The 25270-nt window shown below is 52.3% G+C and overlaps 1 protein-coding gene across 1 annotated transcript; it reads left to right on the top strand.

Moving 5' to 3' along the window:
- POLR2A (RNA polymerase II subunit A) lies at positions 1-24574 on the top strand. The gene is made up of 29 exons (XM_083167926.1): positions 1-228; positions 1198-1330; positions 1418-1554; positions 1646-1819; positions 2180-2461; positions 5607-5768; positions 8947-9167; positions 10185-10317; positions 10443-10567; positions 10651-10861; positions 11432-11641; positions 11724-11892; positions 13928-14022; positions 14104-14307; positions 15951-16173; positions 16305-16488; positions 17930-18101; positions 18181-18286; positions 18367-18572; positions 18960-19184; positions 19272-19518; positions 19627-19727; positions 20652-20756; positions 21166-21348; positions 21423-21626; positions 21704-21890; positions 22049-22162; positions 22379-22528; positions 22984-24574. Exons 1-29 carry the CDS (start codon positions 142-144, stop codon positions 24138-24140), a joined length of 5907 nt encoding a protein of 1968 aa, XP_083024052.1. The 5' UTR covers positions 1-141; the 3' UTR covers positions 24141-24574.
- Positions 24575-25270: the final 696 nt, after the last annotated feature.

Below are 25270 nucleotides of genomic sequence, written 5' to 3'. Positions count from 1 at the left end.
CGCTGAGCTCTCAGTCGGGCTGAGAGCGGCATCGGCGGCGGATATCTTCAGAGGGGAACCGCTGTTCGAGGTCTCGGAGAGACTGTCGCTCGGCTTCGTAGAAAGTACATAAGACGGTGACCGCCCGAGTGCACCGGAGACATGCACGGGCCGCCCACCGGAGACAGCGCCTGCCCGCAGCGCCTCATCAAGCGCGTGCAGTTCGGTGTCCTGGGCCCGGACGAGCTGGTAGGCGAAGGGGCGGGGCTTTACCCGGAAGTTGAGGACTTCCGAGTGTTTATCCCAATGGTCCCGGTGGCCCGATGATTATGTCACCCCCCTGTAACGGTGCCCGCGCGCGGGGGTCCGGTGGTGTCACGTGATGACCGGTCTCCTCACGTACTGTGAGATTGTGGGGGGACCTGTCCTGGACATAGAGCCAGCGCCGTACACACCTGCCCATTGCCCACCTGGTGCTGATGGCAGGGTCACTGGTGCCAGGGCGCATGGGTCGGTCGTGTGTACACAGCACTCGGTCCTCTGCCTCCCCCCTCTTGCTGGCTCCACTTTTATGCCTGGTCCACTGCTGTGTGTGTCGTGTCCCCCCCCCCCATCATGCCTGGTCCACTGCCCACCCTGCTCTGTGTCCCCCCCCATGTCAGGTCCAATGATGGGTCTAACCCCCCCCCTATGCCTAGTCTGCTGCCCCATCCGCCCTTTCTGTCGTCGTCCCCCAATATGTTGGGTCCGATGTCCCCCTGCTGTTTCACCCCACACACACACCATGGAGGTTCGCTGCTGGCCCCCGCCCTATGCCTAGTCCGTTACCCCCCTATACTGGGTCCGCTGCCCCCCTATGCCTGCTGCGTACTGTATCTACAAGTGACTTGAAAGCTGTGTGGGGTGCTGAGGACTGCACTGGTGGTGGGCGCTGCTGTCACCCACCACCTGCGATCATGTTATTTCATACGTGTAATGTGGGCATTGCAGAACCTGTGGTGCTGTGATATTGCCAGGGACTGATAGCGCTACTGAACCCTTGTCATAAAATGCCTGATAAACAGGCTCATGTTATAGACCATCCGCAGACAGGCTGTGCGGAAGAGCAGGTATTCTGGGGATGATTGAGTGGATCGAGCCACAGCGTTTTGCTGTGGCTGGATCTGACCATTGTTGGGGTTTGGTAAAGCTCTTACACTGTATGTTCTGCATTCTCAGAAACGATTGTCTGTCACAGAGGGCGGAATTAAATACCCTGAGACCACTGAGGGTGGACGCCCAAAGCTGGGGGGTTTAATGGACCCTCGGCAAGGAGTGGTGGAACGGACTGGCCGCTGTCAGACATGTGCAGGTAAAGTGTGTTGGAGATTACTATTGGCTGACATGCTGTAACATAATCAGTACTATGCAGCTTCTGTATAAATCTCTGTGCACACAGGAAACATGACGGAATGTCCGGGACACTTCGGACACATTGAGCTCGCCAAGCCAGTCTTCCACGTGGGCTTTCTGGTCAAGACCATGAAGGTTTTGCGCTGTGTCTGTTTCTTCTGCTCCAAACTGTTGGTTGATGCGGTGAGTTGAGGTCTCTACATGGTGCTTATGAAACCCGAGCTCATCCTGATTGTGCTGCACATTGTTACTAAGTTTAACTTTGGTTTTGCAGAATAACCCCAAAATTAAGGACATCCTAACGAAATCCAAGGGCCAGCCAAAAAAGCGACTCACCCACGTGTATGAGCTCTGCAAGGGGAAGAACATCTGTGAGGGTGGGGAAGAAATGGACAACAAGTTTGGTGTAGAGCAGAATGAAGGCGACGAGGACATTACAAAGGAAAAGGTGATTGCGGGTGTCATTGTGTATCCTCCGCGGGTGTCATTGTGTATCCTCCGTGTTATCCGCGGCTGTGTGTCATTGTTTATCCGCGGGTGTCATTGTGTATCCTCCGCATTATCCGCGGGTGTGTCATTGTGTATCCTCCACGTTATCTGTGTGTGTCATTGTGTATTAACCAGCCATAGGCTTCCACAGAATTGCAGCAAGCCCTCCTAGATGTATAATGGTAATGTATATTAGGGTGACTCAATGGATACGCTTTATGGAAGGGCACTGGTAGGGTGGAATATGACTAGACCAAGGCAGGGTGGTGTGCACTCAATGCCAACTATTGTGTTCCAATTTTGGCGGTCTCACTTTTAGGGTCATGGTGGTTGCGGCCGTTACCAGCCTCGGATCAAGCGTTCTGGGCTTGAATTGAATGCTGAATGGAAACATGTGAACGAGGACTCGCAGGAAAAGAAGATTCTGCTAAGTCCTGAGCGGGTGCATGAAATCTTCAAACGTATCACAGACGAAGAATGTTTCATCCTTGGCATGGAGCCACGTTACGCGCGGCCAGAGTGGCTGATTCTGACAGTCCTTCCTGTGCCGCCGCTTTCTGTACGACCTGCAGTTGTCATGCAAGGATCAGCCAGGAACCAGGTGAGGAGGGAGAGAATTCTTCTGTACCTGGGGATAGTACTGCATGATATACACTGGGGATGGGTTAGAATCAGAAACAAATCTAGGTATATAATTACAATAGACCACATGCTAAATTATGGCTATTTACAATATACTGTGTTAAGTCTAACAATTTACACTGAGTGCCATGGCACAGATTAACCTGATTCTATTTACATCAGTTTAATGGTATAGATAACCATGCATGGTGACTAGGGTGGCCAATCCCGGGATCGGCGGGATCCCGGGATTTGGCCTCAAAAAGTGCGGGATTTCAATCCCGGGATTGGAATATCCAATCCCGCGATTAGACTGCGCATGCGCAGTCTTAATGCCGGGCAGCGTCTGAGCGAGTGCTCAGACGCTGCCCGGCTCCCGAATCCTGACCTCTGCGTTCGGCCAGCGTAGCGTGACAGTAGAGGTCACGCTGCGCAGCCTTCTCCCTCTCGTCTCCTCAGCACGCGCACACACCCGCCTCCTTTCCGGCCTGCCCTGCCTCTTCGTTCCGGCCTGCCCTGCCTGCTAAGAAGGAGGTGCACGAGCCTGGAGACACCGTGCACCTCGAACCCACTCCCGGCCGGCCGCCCGCTAATGTAAGTAAATGTGCGGGTCGGCCGGTGTGGGGGTGGGTATCCACAAATATACAGCACAGGTAGGGATGCCGATCCCGGGAATCCCGGGATTGAGCATTTTTCAATCCCGGATCCCGGGATTGAAAAAATGCCCCGGGATTGGCATCCCTAATGCTGACCAGCCACAATGTGATGCACATGCAGGGTGAGATTGACAGGCATGCTTACAGGAAACAATGGATACCTTATTTATCATTTACGCCCCTTTATCATTTACGCCCCTTGGTGAGAACCTATCAAGATTCATTATCCAAGTACTTTCTAATCTTAACAATCATTTGCCCCTGTCACCACCCCTCTTGAGGGGAGGGCTGTGACTATCCACCGCGTGCCCCGCCTCTACACTGTGGCAAGTCACCGGCTGGTCACTTGTCCCGGCTGTGATAGCTGCCCGGATTGCTGACCGATGGTTGGCCATACGTTCACGCAAAGTTTCCTTAAATATAAATATCCGCACGGCAACATTTTGTGGAACATGTCAGCACATGTTTTATAAAGAACCTTTTACCGCTGTATGGGTGCAAGAAGTGACACCTGTTAATAGGGAGCTACAAGTAGTGCACCCAATACAGCGGTAACGGCCATTAGCCTTCGTGAGAAAATGTGTAGAGGCGTCCATTTTTGTTAATTCCGTGACCTCAATTTTGACAAATTGGTCACAAAGATTTTGACCCGAGTGTATGCAGGCATTAAACGGCAATAGATATTATACAGTACATGAAATATGTATATAGGGGAGGTGTTTGAAATAGATACAGTACACAACACAGGTATTTGTTGGACAGGTATGTACTGTATAGGTGTAATGTGTGTGTGTGTGTGTTAGATAGATAGATAGATAGATAGATAGATAGATAGATAGATAGATAGATAGATAGATAGATAGATAGATAGATAGATAGATCTATCTATCTAACACACACAGCATAGGTACAGAATATAATATACAATAGTGTCCAGGATGCTGGGGGCAGGAGTGCTGGGCAGTGGGTGGTGCTGAACACCATAATATACACGTATACCTGTACAATGAGAGAACTGGGCCTGTGCCATACATGGGGGCATGAGTGCTGGTCAGTGGGTGGCGCTGTACATTGTAATACACACGTATACCTGTACAATCAATGAGAGAACTGGTCCTGTACCATACATAGGGGTAGGAGTGCTGGGCAGTGGGTGGCGCTGTACATTGTAATACACACGTATACCTGTACAATGAGAGAACTGGTCCTGTACCATACATGGGAGCAGGAGTGCTGGGCATGTGGGTGGCGCTGTACATTGTAATACACACGTATACCTGTACAATGAGAGAACTGGTCCTGTACCATACATGGGGGCAGGGGTGCTGGGCAGTGGGTGGCGCTGAACACCATAATATACACGTATACCTGTACAATGAGAGAACTGGTCCTGTACCATACATGGGGGCAGGAGTGCTGGGCAGTGGGTGGCGCTGTACATTGTAATACACACGTATACCTGTACAATGAGCGAACTGGGCCTGTACCATACATAGGGGCAGGAGTGCTGGGCAGTGGGTGGCGCTGTACATTATAATACACACGTATACCTGTACAATGAGAGAACTGGGTCTGTGCCATACATGGGGGCAGGAGTGCTGGGCAGTGGGTGGCGCTGTACACCGTAATATACACGTATACCTGTACAATGAGAGAACTGGTCCTGTACCATACATGGGGGCAGGATTTCCTTGCATGTGGGTGGCGCTGTACATTGTAATACACACGTATACATGTACAAAGAGAGAACTGGTCCTGTACCATACATAGGGGCAGGAGTGCTGGGCAGTGGGTGGCGTACATATAATACACACGTATACCTGTACAATGAGAGAACTGGTCCTGTACCATACATAGGGGCAGGAGTGCTGGGCAGTGGGTGGCGCTGTACATTGTAATACACACGTATACCTGTACAATGGGAGAACTGGTCCTGTACCATACATAGGGGCAGGAGTGCTGGGCAGTGGGTGGCGCTGTACATTATATTACACACGTATACCTGTACAATGAGAGAACTGTGCCATACATAGGGGCAGGAGTGCTGGGCATGTGGGTGGTCCTGTACATTGTAATACACACGTATACCTGTACAATGAGAGAACTGGTCCTGTACCATACATGGGGGCAGGAGTACTGGGCAGTGGGTGGCGCTGTACACTAGAATACACACGTGTACCTGTACAATGAGAACTGGTCCTGTGCCATACATGGGGGCAGGAGTGCTGGGCAGTGGGTGGTGCTGTACACTAGAATACACACGTGTACCTGTACAATAAGAGAACTGGTCCTGCACCATACATGGGGGCAGGTGTGCTGGGCAGTGGGTGGTTCTGTACACCGTAATATACACGTATACCTGTACAATGAGAACTGGTCCTGTACCATACATGGGGGCAGGAGTGCTGTGCGTGTGGAGGGGTGATAGACATGAGGCCATCCTACATTTATCTGACTTGTTTCCTCCAGGATGATCTGACTCACAAACTGGCGGATATTGTGAAGATTAACAACCAGCTGAGGCGTAATGAGCAGAACGGTGCTGCGGCCCATGTTATTGCAGAGGATGTGAAACTCTTGCAGTTCCATGTAGCAACAATGGTGGATAACGAGTTACCTGGGCTCCCGCGGGTAAGTTCTCATAGTGGCTATTAAACATGCGGTGATCAATTTCTGTATGGAGTAAGTCAATGGGCAATGTGTAATAAGGATGAAATTCAACCGATATGACTACGACCTTAAACACAGAACCGTTGGGTCGACATGGAACAATGTTGACATGGGTTTAGGTCGACATGGGTTAGGTAGCGAGGTCGACATGTATTTTTTTTTTTTTTGGGTGCCGACAGGCAGTATTTCATGCCCTACCATCCACTAGGGCGTGCCGAGCGCAGCGAGGTACCATGCCCAAAGCATAGCGAATGATGCGAGATGCTGCAGTTGACTTCTAACCGTGTCCACACCCCCTATAATGCACAATGAGAGGGACCTCCTCAGCTGAAGGAACATAACCTAGAGGGCACAACGAGGGGCCTCCTCAGCTGATGAAACATAACCTAGAAGGCACAACGAGGGTCCTCAGCTGATGGACCATAACCTAGAAGGGAAGGGCACAATGAGGGGCCGCCTCAGCTGATGGAACATAACCTAGAGGGCACAACGAGGGTCCTCCTCAGCTGATGGAACATAACCTAGAGGGCACAACAAGGATCCTCCTCAGCTGATGGAACATAACCTAGAGGGCACAACGAGGATCATCCTCAGCTGATGGAACATAACCTAGAGGGCACAACGAGGGGCCTCCTCAGCTGATGGAACATAACCTAGAGGGCACAACGAGGGGGGTCCTCAGCTGATGGAACATAACCTAGAAGGCACAACGAGGGACCTCCTCAGCTGAAGGAACATAACCTAGAGGGCACAATGAGGGGGGTCCTCAGCTGATGGAACATAACCTAGAGGGCACAACGAGGGGCCTCCTCAGCTGATGGAACATAACCTAGAGGGCACAACGAGGGGCCTCCTCAGCTGATGGAACATAACAACGATGGACCTCCTCAGCTGAAGGAACATAACCTAGAGGGCACAATGAGGGTCCTCCTCAGCTGATGGAACATAACCTAGAGGGCACAATGAGGGTCCTCCTCAGCTGAAGGAACATAACCTAGAGGGCACAACGAGGGGGGTCCTCAGCTGATGGAACATAACCTAGAAGGCACAATGAGGGACCTCCTCAGCTGAAGGAACATAACCTAGAGGGCACAATGAGGGTCCTCCTCAGCTGATGGAACATAACCTATAGGGCACAACGAGGGGGGTCCTCAGCTGATGGAACATAACCTAGAGCGCACAACGAAGGGCCTCCTCCGCTGAAGGAACATAACCTAGAGGGCACAACGAGGGGCCTCCTCAGCTGATGGAACATAACCTAGAGGGCACAACGAGGGGGGTCCTCAGCTGATGGAACATAACCTAGAAGGCACAACGAGGGACCTCCTCAGCTGAAGGAACATAACCTAGAGGGCACAATGAGGGTCCTCCTCAGCTGATGGAACATAACCTAGAGGGCACAACGAGGATCCTCCTCAGCTGATGGAACATAACCTAGAGGGCACAACGAGGGGCCTGCTCAGCTGATGGAACATAACCTAGAGGGCACAACGAGGGGCCTCCTCAGCTGATGGAACATAACCTAGAGGGCACAACGAGGGACCTCCTCAGCTGATGGAACATAACCTAGAGGGCACAACGAGGGGCCTCCTCAGCTGAAGGAACATAACCTAGAGGGCACAACGAGGGGGGTCCTCAGCTGATGGAACATAACCTAGAGGGCACAATGAGGGTCCTCCTCAGCTGATGGAACATAACCTAGAGGGCACAACGAGGGGCCTCCTCAGCTGATGGAACATAACCTAGAGGGCACAACGAGGGGCCTGCTCAGCTGATGGAACATAACCTAGAGGGCACAACGAGGGACCTCCTCAGCTGATGGAACATAACCTAGAGGGCACAACGAGGGGCCTCCTCAGCTGATGGAACATAACCTAGAGGGCACAACGAGGATCCTCCTCAGCTGATGGAACATAACCTAGAGGGCACAACGAGGATCATCCTCAGCTGTTGGAACATAACCTAGAGGGCACAACGAGGGGCCTCCTCAGCTGATGGAACATAACCTAGAGGGCACAACGAGGGGGCTGCTCAGCTGATGGAACATAACCTAGAGGGCACAACGAGGGACCTCCTCAGCTGATGGAACATAACCTAGAGGGCACGAGGGGCCTCCTCAGCTGATGGAACATAACCTAGAGGGCACAACGAGGATCCTCCTCAGCTGATGGAACATAACCTAGAGGGCACAACGAGGGGCCTCCTCAGCTGAAGGAACATAACCTAGAGGGCACAACGAGGGGCCTCCTCAGCTGATGGAACATAACCTAGAGGGCACAACGAGGGGCCTCCTCAGCTGATGGAACATAACCTAGAGGGCACAACGAGGGACCTCCTCAGCTGATGGAACATAACCTAGAGGGCACAATGAGGGGCCTCCTCAGCTGAAGGAACATAACCTACACCTGATGTCCATAAAATAGTGTTCGTGTCCTTTTGTGAACAGCAAACAGTCCTGAGTGGTAATATTATGAGGACCGTGTTGGGCCGCCGTTGGCCCTTAATATGGCCTGGATTCTGCTCACTGGCCCACATGTGGTGAACTGCAGCGCCTAATGTTTTGTGCTGTGTTCTCCATATCCTATCTTCAGCATGTTGTCATTGGAACCTGATTATTCAACCACTGGCGGGAGGCATCTTGGGGTGTTGCAGCAGATGGCATGCCGACTGTCATGTATATAAAGGGTGTCATCTAAATGGATCCAGGGCTCCTAGCTGCATTTTTATGGCAGGTTACCTGTCTGGTCTGAACAAGTCCTCCTACTCTGCTCAGGCCTCCAGTTGCCATTTCTGACCAGAGAACTTGTGCTCAGACCCCCCCCTTTTTTTTTTTCCTGCTAGTCCACCCTGAACACCCCAAAAGTGGTGACACTAACAATTCCCCAGATCATCCATTTATCTAATGCTCGCACTACTGTCAGCACCCACAATCCTTCCACTATCTCTTGCGTCCCTATGCAGGCATTATCTTACATAAATATGTCTGGTCATAATCTATCTGTAACTTACACGCTGAGAAACAATTGGGACGTAACCAGTGAGAATGAGATGGCTACTGAGGGGAACGGTGACTGAAGAGCTTGCGATCACGTAGTGTATGATCTTCCCTCCACTAACATGACCCCTTCTCTCTTCTCAGGCCATGCAAAAGTCGGGCCGCCCCCTTAAGTCTCTGAAGCAGCGGTTGAAGGGGAAGGAGGGACGTGTCCGTGGAAACTTAATGGGGAAACGTGTCGATTTCTCTGCCAGGACGGTTATTACACCTGACCCAAACCTTTCCATTGACCAAGTTGGCGTACCAAGATCGATTGCCGCAAACATGACCTTTCCGGAAATTGTGACTTCATTCAACATTGATAGGTGAGTTTCCGGAGCTCGCCCAGCAGGTTCTTTCTGACCATGTCTCGTAATGCACCAGGGGATCTTGTGGTCACTACTGATCCTCCAATACATTGTTCCCACGGATCGTATGAAGTGTCCTATTGCAGGTCCTTTTCCTGCGATATGTATTCCTTTGCGCCAATCATCGCAATCGCAGATCAGATGGGCTGCCATGTATATTTATCCTAAGCCTTGCTGGGATTGCACACTATGCATCGTATGCGAAATAACCGCATGCGATGCCCAACACTAATGAATGGGGCTTTTACTCCAAGTTCCATTTCCCTTACCAGCCCCCTGATCCCTACTTGTTCTGTACCGCACCCACCTATCCTCTACCCCCTGTTCCTACCACACACCCCCCCAAACACACACACCTGACAAGACTATATACCACCCTCCTGTCCTGATCACTCTGGTGCTTCTCCTCCCCCCCTGGTCCTTTCTTGTGGGCTCCCACTGATCTTTAGCCCCTTGATCCCTACTTGTGCCACCCTCACCTGCCCAGTCTGTATGCCAGCCCCCTTGATCCCTACTTGTGCCACCCTCACCTGCCCAGTCTGTATGCCAGCCCCCTGATCCCTACTTGTGCCACCCTCACCTGCCCAGTCTGTATGCCAGCCCCCTGATCCCTACTTGTGCCACCCTCACCTGCCCAGTCTGTATGCCAGCCCCCTGATCCCTACTTGTGCCACCCTCACCTGCCCAGTCTGTATGCCAGCCCCCTGATCCCTACTTGTGCCACCCTCACCTGCCCAGTCTGTATGCCAGCCCCCTGATCCCTACTTGTGCCACCCTCACCTGCCCAGTCTGTATGCCAGCCCCCTGATCCCTACTTGTGCCACCCTCACCTGCCCAGTCTGTATGCCAGCCCCCTGATCCCTACCTGTGCCCCCTCTTACTTCCAGCTGTCTGTACTGTTCCTTTGACTCTGTTCCTCGTGGCCTCCGGATTTTGTACATTTCTAGGCTCATTTGTTCCAAATTGTGTTTTTAGGCTCCAGGAGTTGGTGCGACGAGGAAACAGTCAGTATCCAGGAGCGAAATACATTATTCGCGATAACGGGGATCGTATTGACCTGCGATTCCACCCTAAACCCAGTGACCTGCATCTACAGGCAGGCTACAAGGTAAGATCTGGATCCCTGACCTGTACAGTGAGCGGCTGTCACATCTATAGGACAGGACGGGGCCAACACGTGGGGATCTGATGGAAGGATCTAGTATTCCATGTCATGTTTTGGTTCCTGTGTAGGTAGAGAGACACATGTGTGATGGGGATATCGTCATCTTCAACAGACAGCCCACACTGCACAAAATGTCTATGATGGGGCACAGAGTTCGTATCCTGCCGTGGTCCACCTTCCGACTGAACCTCAGGTGAGTGAGCACTCAGTCTGTCTGCTTTGTTGGATGGAGGTTTCTTGGATTGGGGATTAAGAAGTCTTCCTTTCTTGGCCCAGTGTCACCACTCCGTACAATGCTGACTTTGATGGGGATGAGATGAATCTCCACCTTCCACAATCTCTGGAGACCCGAGCAGAGATTCAGGAGCTGGCCATGGTGCCTCGTATGATTGTCACTCCTCAGTCCAACCGGCCAGTTATGGGGATTGTGCAGGACTCGCTGACGGCCGTGCGGAAGTTCACCAAGAGAGATGTTTTCTTAGAGAGGGTGAGTAACCAGGGGTCCTTCTGTAGAGGGACATGGGGCCTGATTCAGACACATTCCTCGCACACCTACAAGCCGTGGTCCATACACACCAGCCGTCTCGCTGCGACCATCTTACACGTGCAGTAGTGATTTTCAGACTGACCTGCTAGGGGCTCCGAATCAGGCCCATAATCGTCCTTTGGCTTTTCCAGGACGGTTCCCTCTTTCTCATTTATGTACGGCCCACTTATGGCTCATGGGTTCAATTCCCACCGTGGCCCTAACTGTGCGGAGTTTGTATATTCTCCATGTACTTGCGTGGGTTTCCTCTGGGTACTCCGGTTTCCTCCCACAAGCCAAAGATATACTGGTAGGCTAATTGGCTCCCAACAAATGAACCCTAGAATGTCTGTGTACATGTGGTAGGGAATATAGATTGTAAGCTCCACTGGGGCAGGGACTGATGAGATGTTCACATAATCTCTGTACAGCGCTGTGGAATATGTGTGCGCTATAAGAAACTGTAAATAAGACCGTAGTTGCAGTAATGACGTTCCTGTCCGCACCTGATGGATTATGTTTCTCTTGCAGGGGGAGGTTATGAACCTGCTCATGTTCCTTTCCACATGGGAAGGGAAAGTTCCGCAGCCGGCAATCTTAAAGCCGCGTCCTCTTTGGACAGGAAAGCAGATTTTCTCTCTGATTATTCCAGGCCATATTAATTGTATTCGAACGCACAGCACCCACCCAGATGACGAAGACAGTGGCCCCTACAAGCATATTTCTCCAGGAGACACAAAAGTGGGTATCTATTCATAAGGAGCCATGCTGCCATACAGCGTTCCTGCTATGCAATATATGTAACTTATCGGTTTCTGCCCAGGTGATTGTGGAGAATGGGGAGCTGATTATGGGAATCTTGTGTAAGAAATCATTGGGGACATCGGCTGGGTCACTGGTGCATATTTCGTACCTGGAGATGGGTCATGACACAACTCGTCTGTTCTACTCCAACATTCAGACCGTCATCAATAACTGGCTGCTGATTGAAGGTGTGTTCCCGTACAGCTCTCATACATAGCGCTGGGATCCCGTATACTGTCCTGTCATAGTCCCGTGTTCCCGTACAGCTCTCATACATAGCGCTGGGATCCCGTATACTGTCCTGTCATAGTCCTGTGTTCCCGTACAGCTCTCATACATAGCGTTGGGATCCCGTATACTGTCCTGTCACATATAGTCCCGTGTTCCCGTACAGCTCTCATACATAGCGCTGGGATCCCGTATACTGTCCTGACACATATAGTCCCCTGTTCCCGTACAGCTCTCATACATAGCGCTGGGATCCCATATACTGTCCTGTCACATATAGTCCCGTGTTCCCGTACAGCTCTCATACGTAGCGCTGGGATCCCCTATACTGTCCTGTCACATAGTCCCGTGTTCCCATACAGCTCTCATACATAGCGCTGGGATCCCGTATACTGTCCTGTCATAGTCCCGTGTTCCCATACAGCTCTCATATATAGCGCTGGGATCCCGTATACTGTCCTGTCATAGTCCTGTGTTCCCGTACAGCTCTCATACATAGCGCTGGGATCCCGTATACTGTCCTGACACATATAGTCCTGTGTTCCCGTACAGCTCTCATACATAGCGCTGGGATCCCGTATACTGTCCTGACACATATAGTCCTGTGTTCCCGTACAGCTCTCATACATAGCGCTGGGATCCCGTATACTGTCCTGTCACATAGTCCCGTGTTCCCGTACAGCTCTCATACATAGCGCTGGGATCCCGTATACTGTCCTGTCACACATAGTCCCGTGTTCCCGTACAGCTCTCATACGTAGCGCTGGGATCCCCTATACTGTCCTGTCACATAGTCCCGTGTTCCCGTACAGCGCTCATACGTAGCGCTGGGATCCCCTATACTGTCCTGTCACATATAGTCCCGTGTTCCCGTACAGCTCTCATACGTAGCGCTGGGATCCCCTATACTGTCCTGTCATAGTCCCGTGTTCCCGTACAGCTCTCTTACGTAGCGCTGGGATCCCCTATACTGTCCTGTCACACATAGTCCCGTGTTCCCGTACAGCTCTTGTACGTAGCGCTGGGATCCCCTATACTGTCCTGTCATAGTCCCGTGTTCCCGTACAGCTCTCTTACATAGCGCTGGGATCCCCTATACTGTCCTGTCACATATAGTCCCGTGTTCCCGTACATCTCTCATACGTAGCGCTGGGATCCCCTATACTGTCCTGTCATATAGTCCCGTGTTCCCGTACAGCTCCCCTCCCCCTTATATAGTCCCGTATTCCCGTACAGCTCTCGTATGTAGCGCTGGGATCCCCTATACTGTCCTGTCACACATAGTCCCATGTTCCCGTACAGCTCTCGTACGTAGCGCTGGGATCCCCTATACTGTCCTGTCACATAGTCCCGTGTTCCCGTACAGCTCTCGTACGTAGCGCTGGGATCCCCTATACTGTCCTGTCATAGTCCCGTGTTCCCGTACAGCTCTCTTACGTAGCGCTGGGATCCCCTATACTGTCCTGTCACATATAGTCCCGTGTTCCCGTACATCTCTCATACGTAGCGCTGGGATCCCCTATACTGTCCTGTCATATAGTCCCGTGTTCCCGTACAGCTCCCCTCCCCCTTATACTGTCCTGTCACATATAGTCCCGTATTCCCGTACAGCTCTCGTATGTAGCGCTGGGATCCCCTATACTGTCCTGTCACACATAGTCCCATGTTCCCGTACAGCTCTCGTACGTAGCGCTGGGATCCCCTATACTGTCCTGTCACACATAGTCCCGTGTTCCCGTACAGCTCCCCTCCCCCTTATACTGTCCTGTCACATATAGAACGATGTCCCCCATGTCTATACTAGGCCATGAGACTCCTGCAGTATTACATTGTGTGCCCCCCCCTGTGTAGTGAGGGAAACACTGCAGGCACATATTAGGATTACACCATAATCTGCCGATCGGAGCTTCTGATTAAGGACAAGTAGCCCTGGTCGTAGGTTGCCTGTTTATATTGAGCTCTGTAATCATTCACGTTGGCGCATTGCTCTGCCAGGTCACACCATTGGAATCGGAGATTCTATTGCTGATGCAAAGACTTACCAGGATATCCAGAACACCATCAAAAAGGCAAAGCAAGATGTGATAGAGGTGAGGTCAGAAGAGCCGGCATGTCGGCAATGAGTTGGTTTGCCAGGAGCTGTCTTATAATGCTGATATTCCTTGGTGCAGGTTATTGAAAAGGCCCATAACAATGAGCTGGAGCCCACCCCTGGAAACACTTTACGTCAGACATTTGAGAATCAAGTCAACCGAATCCTAAACGATGCCAGAGATAAAACTGGTTCATCTGCCCAGAAGTCACTGTCTGAGTATAATAACTTCAAGTCCATGGTGGTGTCGGGAGCCAAGGGATCAAAGATCAATATCTCCCAGGTGAGACTTTCTTTCCCCTGGGCGGTTCTGGTGGGACAGGTGCTAGTGTGACCACTCTTCTGGCCGGTTCTGGTGGGACAGGTGCTAGTGTGACCACTCTCTCCTGGGCGGTTCTGGTGGGACAGGTGCTAGTGTGACCACTCTCTCCTGGGCGGTTCTGGTGGGACAGGTGCTAGTGTGACCACTCTCTCCTGGGCGGTTCTGGTGGGACAGGTGCTAGTGTGACCACTCTCTCCTGGGCGGTTCTGGTGGGACAGGTGCTAGTGTGACCACTCTCTCCTGGGCGGTTCTGGTGGGACAGGTGCTAGTGTGACCACTCTCTCCTGGGCGGTTCTGGTGGGACAGGTGCTAGTGTGACCACTCTCTCCTGGGCGGTTCTGGTGGGACAGGTGCTAGTGTGACCACTCTCTCCTGGGCGGTTCTGGTGGGACAGGTGCTAGTGTGACCACTCTCTCCTGGGCGGTTCTGGTGGGACAGGTGCTAGTGTGACCACTCTCTCCTGGGCGGTTCTGGTGGGACAGGTGCTAGTGTGACCACTCTCTCCTGGGCGGTTCTGGTGGGACAGGTGCTAGTGTGACCACTCTTCTGGGCGGTTCTGGTGGGACAGGTGCTAGTGTGACCACTCTTCTGGGCGGTTCTGGTGGGACAGGTGCTAGTGTGGACACTCTCCTGGGCGGTTGTGGTGGGACAGGTTGCTAGTGTGACCACTCTTCTGGGCGGTTGTGGTGGGACAGGTTGCTAATGTGACCACTCTTCTGGGCGGTTCTGGTGGGACAGGTGCTAGTGTGGACACTCTACTGGGCGGTTGTGGTGGGACAGGTGCTAGTGTGACCACTCTTCTGGGTGGGACAGGTGCTAGTGTGGACACTCTCCTGGGCGGTTGTGGTGGGACAGGTGCTAGTGTGGACACTCTACTGGGCGGTTGTGGTGGGACAGGTGCTAGTGTGACCACTCTTCTGGGCGGTTCTGGTGGGACAGGTGCTAGTGTGACCACTCTTCTGGGCGGTTCTGGTGGGACAGGTGCTAGTGTGACCACTCTCTCCTGGGCGGTTCTGGTGGGACAGGTGCTAGTGTGACCACTCTCTCCTGGGCGGTTCTGGTGGGACAGGTGCTAGTGTGACCACTCTTCTGGGCGGTTCTGGTGGGACAGGTGCTAGTGTGACCACTCTTCTGGGCGGTTCTGGTGGGACAGGTGCTAGTGTGGACACTCTCCTGGGCGGTTGTGGTGGGACAGGTTGCTAGTGTGACCACTCTTCTGGGCGGTTGTGGTGGGACAGGTTGCTAATGTGACCACTCTTCTGGGCGGTTCTGGTGGGACAGGTGCTAGTGTGGACACTCTACTGGGCGGTTGTGGTGGGACAGGTGCTAGTGTGACCACTCTTCTGGGTGGTTCTGGTGGGACAGGTGCTAGTGTGGACACTCTCCTGGGCGGTTGTGGTGGGACAGGTGCTAGTGTGGACACTCTACTGGGCGGTTGTGGTGGGACAGGTGCTAGTGTGACCACTCTTCTGGGCGGTTCTGGTGGGACAGGTGCTAGTGTGACAACTCTTCTGGGCGGTTCTGGTGGGACAGGTGCTAGTGTGACCACTCTCTTCTGGGCGGTTGTGGTGGGACAGGTGTGACTGCAAGCCTTTCTTCTGTAGGTCATTGCTGTTGTCGGACAACAAAACGTGGAGGGTAAGCGCATCCCATTTGGGTTCAAGCATCGAACGCTCCCGCACTTCATCAAGGATGACTATGGTCCTGAGAGCAGGGGCTTTGTGGAGAACTCTTACCTTGCTGGCCTCACTCCGACAGAGTTCTTCTTCCATGCTATGGGCGGCCGTGAGGGTCTTATTGACACAGCTGTGAAAACTGCTGAGACTGGTAAGGTCCATTGGTGATCATGGTTCTTATGCATAATACAATAGGGTTCTTTTCCACTAGTAATTGTTAGAAGCCAATAGTTGGAATAGGAATTAATGCACTCACCAAGGTGTCATCCCACTTGCAACCAGGTTACATCCAGCGACGTCTGATCAAATCTATGGAGTCTGTTATGGTCAAGTACGATGCAACTGTGCGCAATTCCATAAATCAGGTGGTCCAGCTGCGATATGGAGAGGACGGCCTTGCCGGAGAAGGGGTTGAATTCCAGAATCTGGCTACCCTGAAACCCTCTAACAAAGCTTTTGAGAAGAAGTGAGTAATGATTATTACTAGGCGCTGATTTCATTAGCTGCAATGGATTATAATCAGGTTTGTTTTGTGTTTTTAGTATTTTTTATGTTCAATACGGAATCTGCATTAAGCCAACACGGCCTCAAGGGGAAATAACAGATTTTAATTTGCAGCTCAAAACCAGAGAAGCCGGAAAATCCCTCCCAATGAAGAATTATTTTGGAACTTTTAAAATTGGGAAATAGGGCCAATAAAGAAATGGGGTAATGGGGGGGGACATGTATTGTTAGGGTGGCATATGCCCTCTGTGCAGTGTCCCGGGAGGGTGCGGGTGGCGGTGGCCCTCTGTGCAGTGTCCCGAGAGGGTGCCGGTGGCAGGGGCCCTCTGTGCCGTGTCCTGAGAGGGTGCCGGTGGCAGGGGCCCTCTGTGCAGTGTCCCGGGAGGGTGCGGGTGGCGGTGGCCCTCTGTGCAGTGTCCCGGGAGGGTGCGGGTGGCGGTGGCCCTCTGTGCAGTGTCCCGGGAGGGTGCGGCTGGCGGTGGTCCTCTGTGCAGTGTCCCGGGATGGTGGCAGGGGCCCTCTGTGCAGTGTCCCGAGAGGGTGCGGGTGGCGGTGGCCCTCTGTGCAGTGTCCCGGGAGGGTGCGGCTGGCGGTGGTCCTCTGTGCAGTGTCCCGGGATGGTGGCAGGGGCCCTCTGTGCAGTGTCCCGAGAGGGTGCGGGTGGCGGTGGCCCTCTGTGCAGTGTCCCGGGAGGGTGCGGCTTGCGGTGGTCCTCTGTGCAGTGTCCCGGGATGGTGGCAGGGGCCCTCTGTGCAGTGTCCCGGGAGGGTGCCGGTGGCAGGGGCCCTCTGTGCAGTGTCCCAGGAGGGTGCGGGTGGCGGTGGCCCTCTGTGCAGTGTCCCGGGAGGGTGCGGGTGGCGGCGGCCCTCTGTGCAGTGTCCCGGGAGGGTGCCGGTGGCAGGGGCCCTCTGTGCAGTGTCGCGGGTGGCGGCGGCCCTCTGTGCAGTGTCCCGGGAGGGTGCCGGTGGCAGGGGCCCTCTGTGCAGTGTCCCGGGAGGGTGCCGGTGGCCCTCTGTGCAGTGTCCCGGGAGGGTGCGGGTGGCGGCGGTCCTCTGTGCAGTGTCCCGGGAGGGTGCGGATGACGGTGGTCCTCTGTGCAGTGTCCCGGGAGGGTGCCGGTGGCGGTGGCCCTCTGTGCAGTGTCCCGGGAGGGTGCGGGTGGCCCTCTGTGCAGTGTCCCGAGAGGGTGGCGGTGGTCCTCTGTGCAGTGTCCCGGGAGGGTGCCGGTGGCGGGGGCCCTCTGTGCAGTGTCCCGAGAGGGTGGCGGTGGTCCTCTGTGCAGTGTCCCGGGAGGGTGCCGGTGGCGGGGGCCCTCTGTGCAGTGTCCCGGGAGGGTGCCGGTGGCAGGGGCCCCTCTGTGCAGTGTTCCAGGTGGCGGCATTTACACAATCTTCTCTCCTCAGGTTTAAGTTTGATTACACTAATGAACGTGCTTTGAGAAGGACCCTTCAGGAGGAGGTTGTGAAGGAGATCCTCAGCAATGCCAACATCCAGAATGATCTAGAGAAGGAATTTGAGAAGATGAGGGATGACAGAGAAGTTTTAAGGGTGATTTTCCCCACTGGTGACAGCAAGGTAACGATGAGTGGGAGTGGGAGTGGGAGGCAGAGTGTCCCCAGATTACTGCATATGGTGACATTATTCTGTCTTGTAGGTAGTCCTTCCGTGTAATCTCCTCAGAATGATTTGGAATGCACAGAAGATCTTCCACATTAACACCCGGATGCCCTCCGATCTGCATCCTATTAAAGTAGTTGATGGTGAGGGCTATATGATTACATCCTGTGATGTGACCAACACAAACCTTCCAGTGGACCTAATACGTTTGTTTTCGCCAAAGGTGTCAAGGAGCTCAGTAAGAAGCTGGTGATTGTAAATGGGGAGGATCCTTTGAGCCGACAAGCACAGGAGAACGCCACCCTCCTATTTAACATCCATCTCCGCTCCACTCTATGCAGCCGGAGAATGGTGGAGGAGTTCAGGCTCAGTTCGGAGGCCTTTGACTGGCTGCTGGGAGAGATCGAGTCCAAGTTTAACCAGGCTATTGTAAGAAACCTATTGATCTTGCAGTTGTGTTGTAATGTACCTGATTCGGGGTCAGTATCTTGGTGTGTGGTAGTGAGCTGGGAGGATGTAACCCGAATAGACCAGGGGTGGCCAAACTGGTCCTCAATCTACCACCAGTCTGTTTCCCAGACCACCCAGCTGGTGCACAGGTGCAGTCATTACCGTCACATTTCCCAACAGACACATACAGATCCAAATCTGACCTGGAAAACGGGACCAGTTGGGCCACCCCTGGTCTAGACTATGTGTTATGGTAGAGGTGTGCTCTGTATTTGGGCTGTTCATATTCTGTAGCACAGCCTGACAGAGAGAGAGGACAAGGAAATGGATAGTGAATGGTTGTCCTGAATTCTCTTTATTCCACAGGCTCATCCAGGGGAGATGGTGGGAGCACTGGCCGCTCAGTCTTTGGGAGAGCCAGCCACTCAGATGACCCTGAACACCTTCCATTATGCCGGTGTCTCGGCCAAGAACGTCACTCTGGGAGTCCCACGTCTGAAAGAGCTGATCAATATTTCCAAGAAGCCAAAGACCCCTTCTCTGACGGTCTTCTTGTTGGGCCAGTCTGCTCGGGATGCAGAAAGAGCAAAGGTGTGAAATGTCCGTTTAGCAGCAGGTTGAGACTTGAGACACAAGCGCCAAACCAGCGTCTAACTGTAAATTTGTGTTTCCACGCAGGATATTCTTTGCCGCTTGGAGCATACAACACTGCGTAAGGTGACTGCCAATACTGCTATTTATTATGACCCAAATCCACAGAATACAGTGGTGGCAGAAGACCAAGAATGGGTAAATGTTTACTATGAAATGCCGGACTTCGATGTGACTAGAATATCTCCGTGGCTGCTTCGTGTAGAGCTGGACAGAAAACACATGACTGATCGGAAACTGACCATGGAACAGATTGCAGAGAAAATCAATGCTGGTTAGTGTCCTCTGTACACAATCATCTGCTTTCTTTCCCTATACAGCCTTTACTCCAACACATGTCTTCATGTATATGGACTGATACATTTTGTTTTATTGGTCTTAGGTTTTGGAGATGATCTGAACTGTATATTTAATGATGACAATGCCGAAAAGTTGGTTCTGAGAATTCGTATAATGAACAGCGAGGAGAACAAGATGCAGGAGGTGAGGGTGGGAATGCATAAGATAGAGCCGCTGAAACTCCATCTTTAGCTGTTCCTAGCACACTGCCACCTGACCTCGCTCTCTCCCTGCGCTGCCGCTCCTCCGCAACTGATGACCTCGCTCTCTCTCCCTGTGCTGCCGCTCCTCCGCAGCTGATGACCTCGCTCTCTCCCTGCGCTGCCGCTCCTCCGCAGCTGATGACCTCGCTCTCTCTCCCTGCGCTGCCGCTCCTCCGCAGCTGATGACCTGGCGCGCGCTCTCCCTGCGCTGCTGCTCCTCCGCAGCTGATTACCTCGCTCTCTCTCCCTGCGCTGCCGCTCCTCCGCAGCTGACCTCGCTCTCTCTCCCTGCGCTGCCGCTCCTCCGCAGCTGATGACCTCGCTCTCTCTCCCTGCGTTGCCGCTCCTTCGCAGCTGATGACCTGGCGCGCTCTCTCCCTGCGCTGCCGCTCCTCCGCAGCTGACCTCGCTCTCTCCCTGCGCTGCCGCTCCTCCGCAGCTGATGACCTCGCTCTCTCCCTGCGCTGCCGCTCCTCCGCAGCTGATGACCTCGCTCTCTCTCCATGCGCTGCCGCTCCGCAGCTGATGACCTCGCTCGCGCTCTCTCCCTGCGCTGCCGCTCCTCCGCAGCTGATGACCTCGCTCGCTCTTTCTCCCTGCGCTGCCGCTCCTCCGCAGCTGATGACCTCGCTCGCTCTTTCTCCCTGCGCTGCCGCTCCTCCGCAGCTGATGACCTCGCTCGCTCTCTCTCCCTGCGCTGCCGCTCCTCCGCAGCTGATGACCTGGCGCGCTATCCCTGCGCTGCCGCTCCTCCGCAGCTGAACTCGCGCTCTCCCTGTGCTGCCGCTCCTCCTCCGCAGATGACCTGGCGCGCTGTCACTACTCCTTATCTGATGCCATTTTATTCTGTTTATATCATTTCCAGGAAGAAGAAGTTGTTGATAAAATGGATGATGATGTCTTCCTGCGCTGTATTGAGTCTAACATGCTGACAGACATGACACTTCAGGGCATTGAGCAGATCAGCAAGGTCAGTGATTAGTCATGTGAAGCATGATGCTATGGCCCAGTAGCTCAGGCACTTACAGCATCATTACAGGATAGAAGTCATCTCGGATACAAATATTTCCAAACAAATCTATTTCTGAGAATCCCGATAGAATGTTCATCAATCATCTGGAAGATTTGCCGAAGTTGCATTTGCTTTTTATTTATAGGATGGAGAATTCATAAACGTATTAATTATCGATTGCTTTGCTGGTGATCTGCCACGATGGCAGCGTCCTTTGTGCGTGGCGGGTGGGCGGTGGCGGGTGGGCGGTGTCCTTTGTGCGTGGCGGGTGGGCGGCGTCCTTTGTACAAGGTTTGGATATGCCACTCTCCCAGCGGTTACAGCATGGTGACTTGGTGTATGTGTAATGGACTTTATTCTTTGGCAGGTCTATATGCACTTGCCTCAGACAGACAACAAGAAGAAGATCATTATTACAGAGGATGGAGAGTTTAAAGCCCTACAAGAGTGGATCCTAGAGACAGATGGAGTCAGTTTGATGCGGGTCCTGAGTGAGAAAGATGTTGATCCTGTGAGGACCACATCGAATGACATTGTGGAGATATTCACAGTAAGTCTTTATTCTCTAGGCCTCATTTCATGCCTCCGTACCGGAGTGACTCTAACGCTCAAGCTTTCTCCTAGGTTCTGGGAATAGAGGCGGTCAGGAAAGCCCTGGAAAGAGAATTATATCATGTCATCTCCTTTGATGGTTCCTATGTAAACTATCGTCACTTGGCACTCCTTTGCGACACGATGACCTGTAGAGGACATTTAATGGCCATCACCCGTCATGGTGTCAACAGGCAGGACACGGGGCCACTTATGAAGTGTTCCTTTGAAGAGACGGTTAGTACATGTTCATGTTTTGTTTCCTAGTCTTGTTGCATTAGATGCGGCTGACCGTCTGGTTTGTGTCACCGCAGGTCGATGTCCTTATGGAAGCTGCTGCTCACGGTGAAACTGATCCCATGAAGGGAGTGTCTGAGAACATTATGTTAGGACAGTTGGCTCCGGCTGGAACTGGCTGCTTTGACCTATTATTGGATGCAGAGAAATGTAAATTTGGAATGGAGATTGCTACAAACATCTCAGGGCTTGGAGCTGCAGGACGTAAGTAGTAACATGAGGTGGTTACAAAGTCGGGTCAGAAACGTTGTGTTCTAGGGTCTATATGGGGAGGGGGGACTCCTGTATATTTGTAGGAGCCCAGGGCGGCTGGGACGTTAATGCAGATGCGCCTCTTTTAATGTCCTGCTTTTCTGTTTCAGCAACTGGTATGTTTTTTGGAACGGCTGCAAGCCCAATGGGTGGTATGTCACCTGCTATGACCCCATGGAACCAGGGGGCTACACCAGCTTATGGCGCATGGTCCCCAAGTCTAGGTATGTGTTCTTATTCCTAAGGTGATCAATAACGGCCTTGATTGACATAACAGAATGTGACCAGGATTTCTGTGACCCCACGTCTTCCTCTGGAAATAATCCTATAATATCCTGTCCTTGGAGTTTGGATACTGGAACCATGATTGGTCACTTGCTGGAAAAGGTTATTTAGTTTCTGTGCCATTCTAATGCCGAGTTGTTGTGATTCCGGTACAGGAAGTGGAATGACCCCAGGGGCTGCTGGCTTCTCTCCCAGCGCAGCCTCCGATGCAAGTGGCTTCAGCCCAGGCTATTCCCCAGCATGGTCTCCCAATCCTGGCTCACCTGGATCCCCTGGACCATCAAGTCCTTACATTCCTTCCCCAGGTAAGTGGCTGGGTATGGTCTGTCCCGTCTCTGTGTAATATACATGGATACTTGCCCAGTGTATGGGGGACACCATTCCTTGTGTGATGGAAGCAGCAATATAATATTTTGCTCATTTAGTTTTGTTCATAATAGCTAAGAGTTTTATTCTCTTGTTTAACTATGGGCCTGGTGTTCTAGTACCTTATTGTGCATCAGCAAGATGGTATTTGTAGTGCTCATTCTAATACCCTGCGCCTTTCCTGCATGGGGTGTGGCTGCTGCATCGCAATACAGATCAGGCTGTGCTAGAAACAGAGCAGACAGCGACACCTCAGGCAGCAAAGGGGTACTGCTCGGATCTTGGCTGGTGCAGGCAATTCAAAGTGTTTGCATCTGCAAACTGAAAATACAGATGATTCTAAGTACTAATTTCACAATGAAGCCTCTTAATTTTATATTTCTTTCCTGTGCAGGTGGTGCCATGTCACCAAGTTATTCTCCCACCTCTCCTGCTTATGAGCCGAGAAGTCCCGGAGGATACACTCCCCAGAGTCCTAGTTACTCTCCTACTTCTCCATCGTACAGTCCAACATCTCCTTCATATTCTCCTGCCAGCCCGAACTATAGCCCAACATCTCCCAGCTACTCTCCCACTTCTCCAAGCTATTCTCCTACAAGTCCTAGTTATTCTCCAACCTCACCCAGTTATAGCCCAACAAGCCCAAGCTACAGTCCTACTTCTCCCAGTTATTCCCCAACATCTCCCAGTTATTCCCCAACATCTCCCAGCTATTCTCCTACCTCTCCCAGTTACAGTCCAACCTCCCCCAGTTACTCCCCCACTTCCCCCAGTTACTCTCCAACAAGTCCTAGTTACTCGCCCACTTCTCCGAGTTATTCACCCACGAGTCCCAGTTACTCGCCCACCTCTCCCAGTTATTCTCCTACTTCGCCTTCATACAGTCCAACATCTCCCTCCTACTCTCCAACCTCTCCTAACTACTCCCCAACTTCTCCCAATTATACACCCACTTCTCCCAGTTACAGCCCCACTTCTCCCAGTTACAGCCCAACATCTCCCAATTACAGCCCCACAAGCCCAAGTTATTCTCCTACTTCCCCAAGTTACTCACCTTCCAGCCCCCGTTACACTCCGCAGTCTCCAAGCTATACTCCCAGTTCACCCAGCTACAGCCCAAGTTCACCCAGCTACAGCCCAACAAGCCCAAAATACACACCCACCAGCCCTTCTTACAGCCCAAGCTCCCCAGAATACACTCCGACTTCTCCCAAATATTCTCCGACTTCTCCAAAGTATTCTCCAACTTCACCAAAGTACTCGCCAACCTCCCCCACCTATTCCCCAACAACTCCAAAGTATTCTCCTACCTCTCCTACTTATTCCCCAACATCCCCTGTCTATACGCCTACTTCCCCCAAATACTCTCCTACTTCCCCTACCTATTCACCAACCTCTCCGAAGTATTCACCAACTTCTCCCACCTACTCCCCCACAAGTCCCAAAGGCTCCACTTATTCTCCTACATCACCTGGATACAGTCCTACGTCGCCCACGTACAGTCTTACAAGTCCAGCTATCAGTCCAGATGATAGTGATGAAGAGAACTGAATATTGTCCTGATGTCACTCGGATCACCATGATGGGACGTAATTCTGGGCAGTGACTTGGAGCTTCACACCAGCGTAAATTGGTTGCGTTGCTTGAACTAAGGGACTTTCTGCCTGTGCAGCCGCTGGCTTAGATCTGGGTTTTGGTAGCTGATAATTGCGCTCTGATCTAACGACTGACAAATTGTATCGCTCTTGTGCCTATTTCAGTGTAATCCAACATTCAGCTTGTAGACGTGTTCATGTTTCCTTTCCACGCTCAGACCATCCTCGGCCTTCGCAGCTGACAATTATTTATAGATGAGAAGGTTTTGCTTTGTAATTCTTATTTCCATATTGCTTTTATTCTGCCGCAGTTGTGCGGAGTTATATTCTGCAGAGCTTTTGTTTGAAAATGTCTGAAATCTGATTTCTAAATAAATAACTTGTTAATAAGCTCGTTCTGTGTTGTGATCACTAATCAGTGTGACAGAGGAAGGTTACTACTGCCCCATACAGCACTGTCCTAGTGTCAGGTTACATGTCCCCTACCTCACCTCATGGTGTTTGGCAGCTGGTATCAGTGTGACAGAGAGAGGGACAGAGGAAGGTTACTACTGCCCCATACCAGCACTGTCCTAGTGTCAGGCTACATGTCCCCTACCTCACTTCATGGTGTTTGGTAGCTGGGATCAGTGTGACCGAGAGAGGGACAGAGGAAGGTCACTACAGCCCCATACCAGCACTGTCCTAGTGTCAGGTTACATGTCCCCTACCTCACCTCCATGGTGTTTGGTAGCTGGGATCAGTGTGACAGAGGAAGGTTACTACTGCCCCATACCAGCACTGTCCTAGTGTCGGGTTACATGTCCCCTACCTCACCTCATGGTGTTTGGTAGCTGGTATCAGTGTGACAGAGGAAGGTTACTACTGCCCCATACCAGCACTGTCCTAGTGTCGGGTTACATGTCCCCTACCTCACCTCATGGTGTTTGGTAGCTGGGATCAGTGTGACCGAGAGAGGGACAGAGGAAGGTCACTACTGCCCCATACAGCACTGTCCTAGTGTCAGGTTACATGTTCCCTACCTCACCTCATGGTGTTTGGTAGCTGGGATCAGTGGGACAGAGGAAGGTTACTACCACCCCACAC

This window comes from Crinia signifera, unplaced genomic scaffold (assembly GCF_055691185.1).
Source record: "Crinia signifera unplaced genomic scaffold, ASM5569118v1 HAP2_SCAFFOLD_107, whole genome shotgun sequence".
Classification (NCBI taxonomy): domain Eukaryota; kingdom Metazoa; phylum Chordata; class Amphibia; order Anura; family Myobatrachidae; genus Crinia; species Crinia signifera.
Note: the sequence above shows the minus strand (reverse complement) of the source record. Positions and strands in the feature narration are given on the sequence as shown.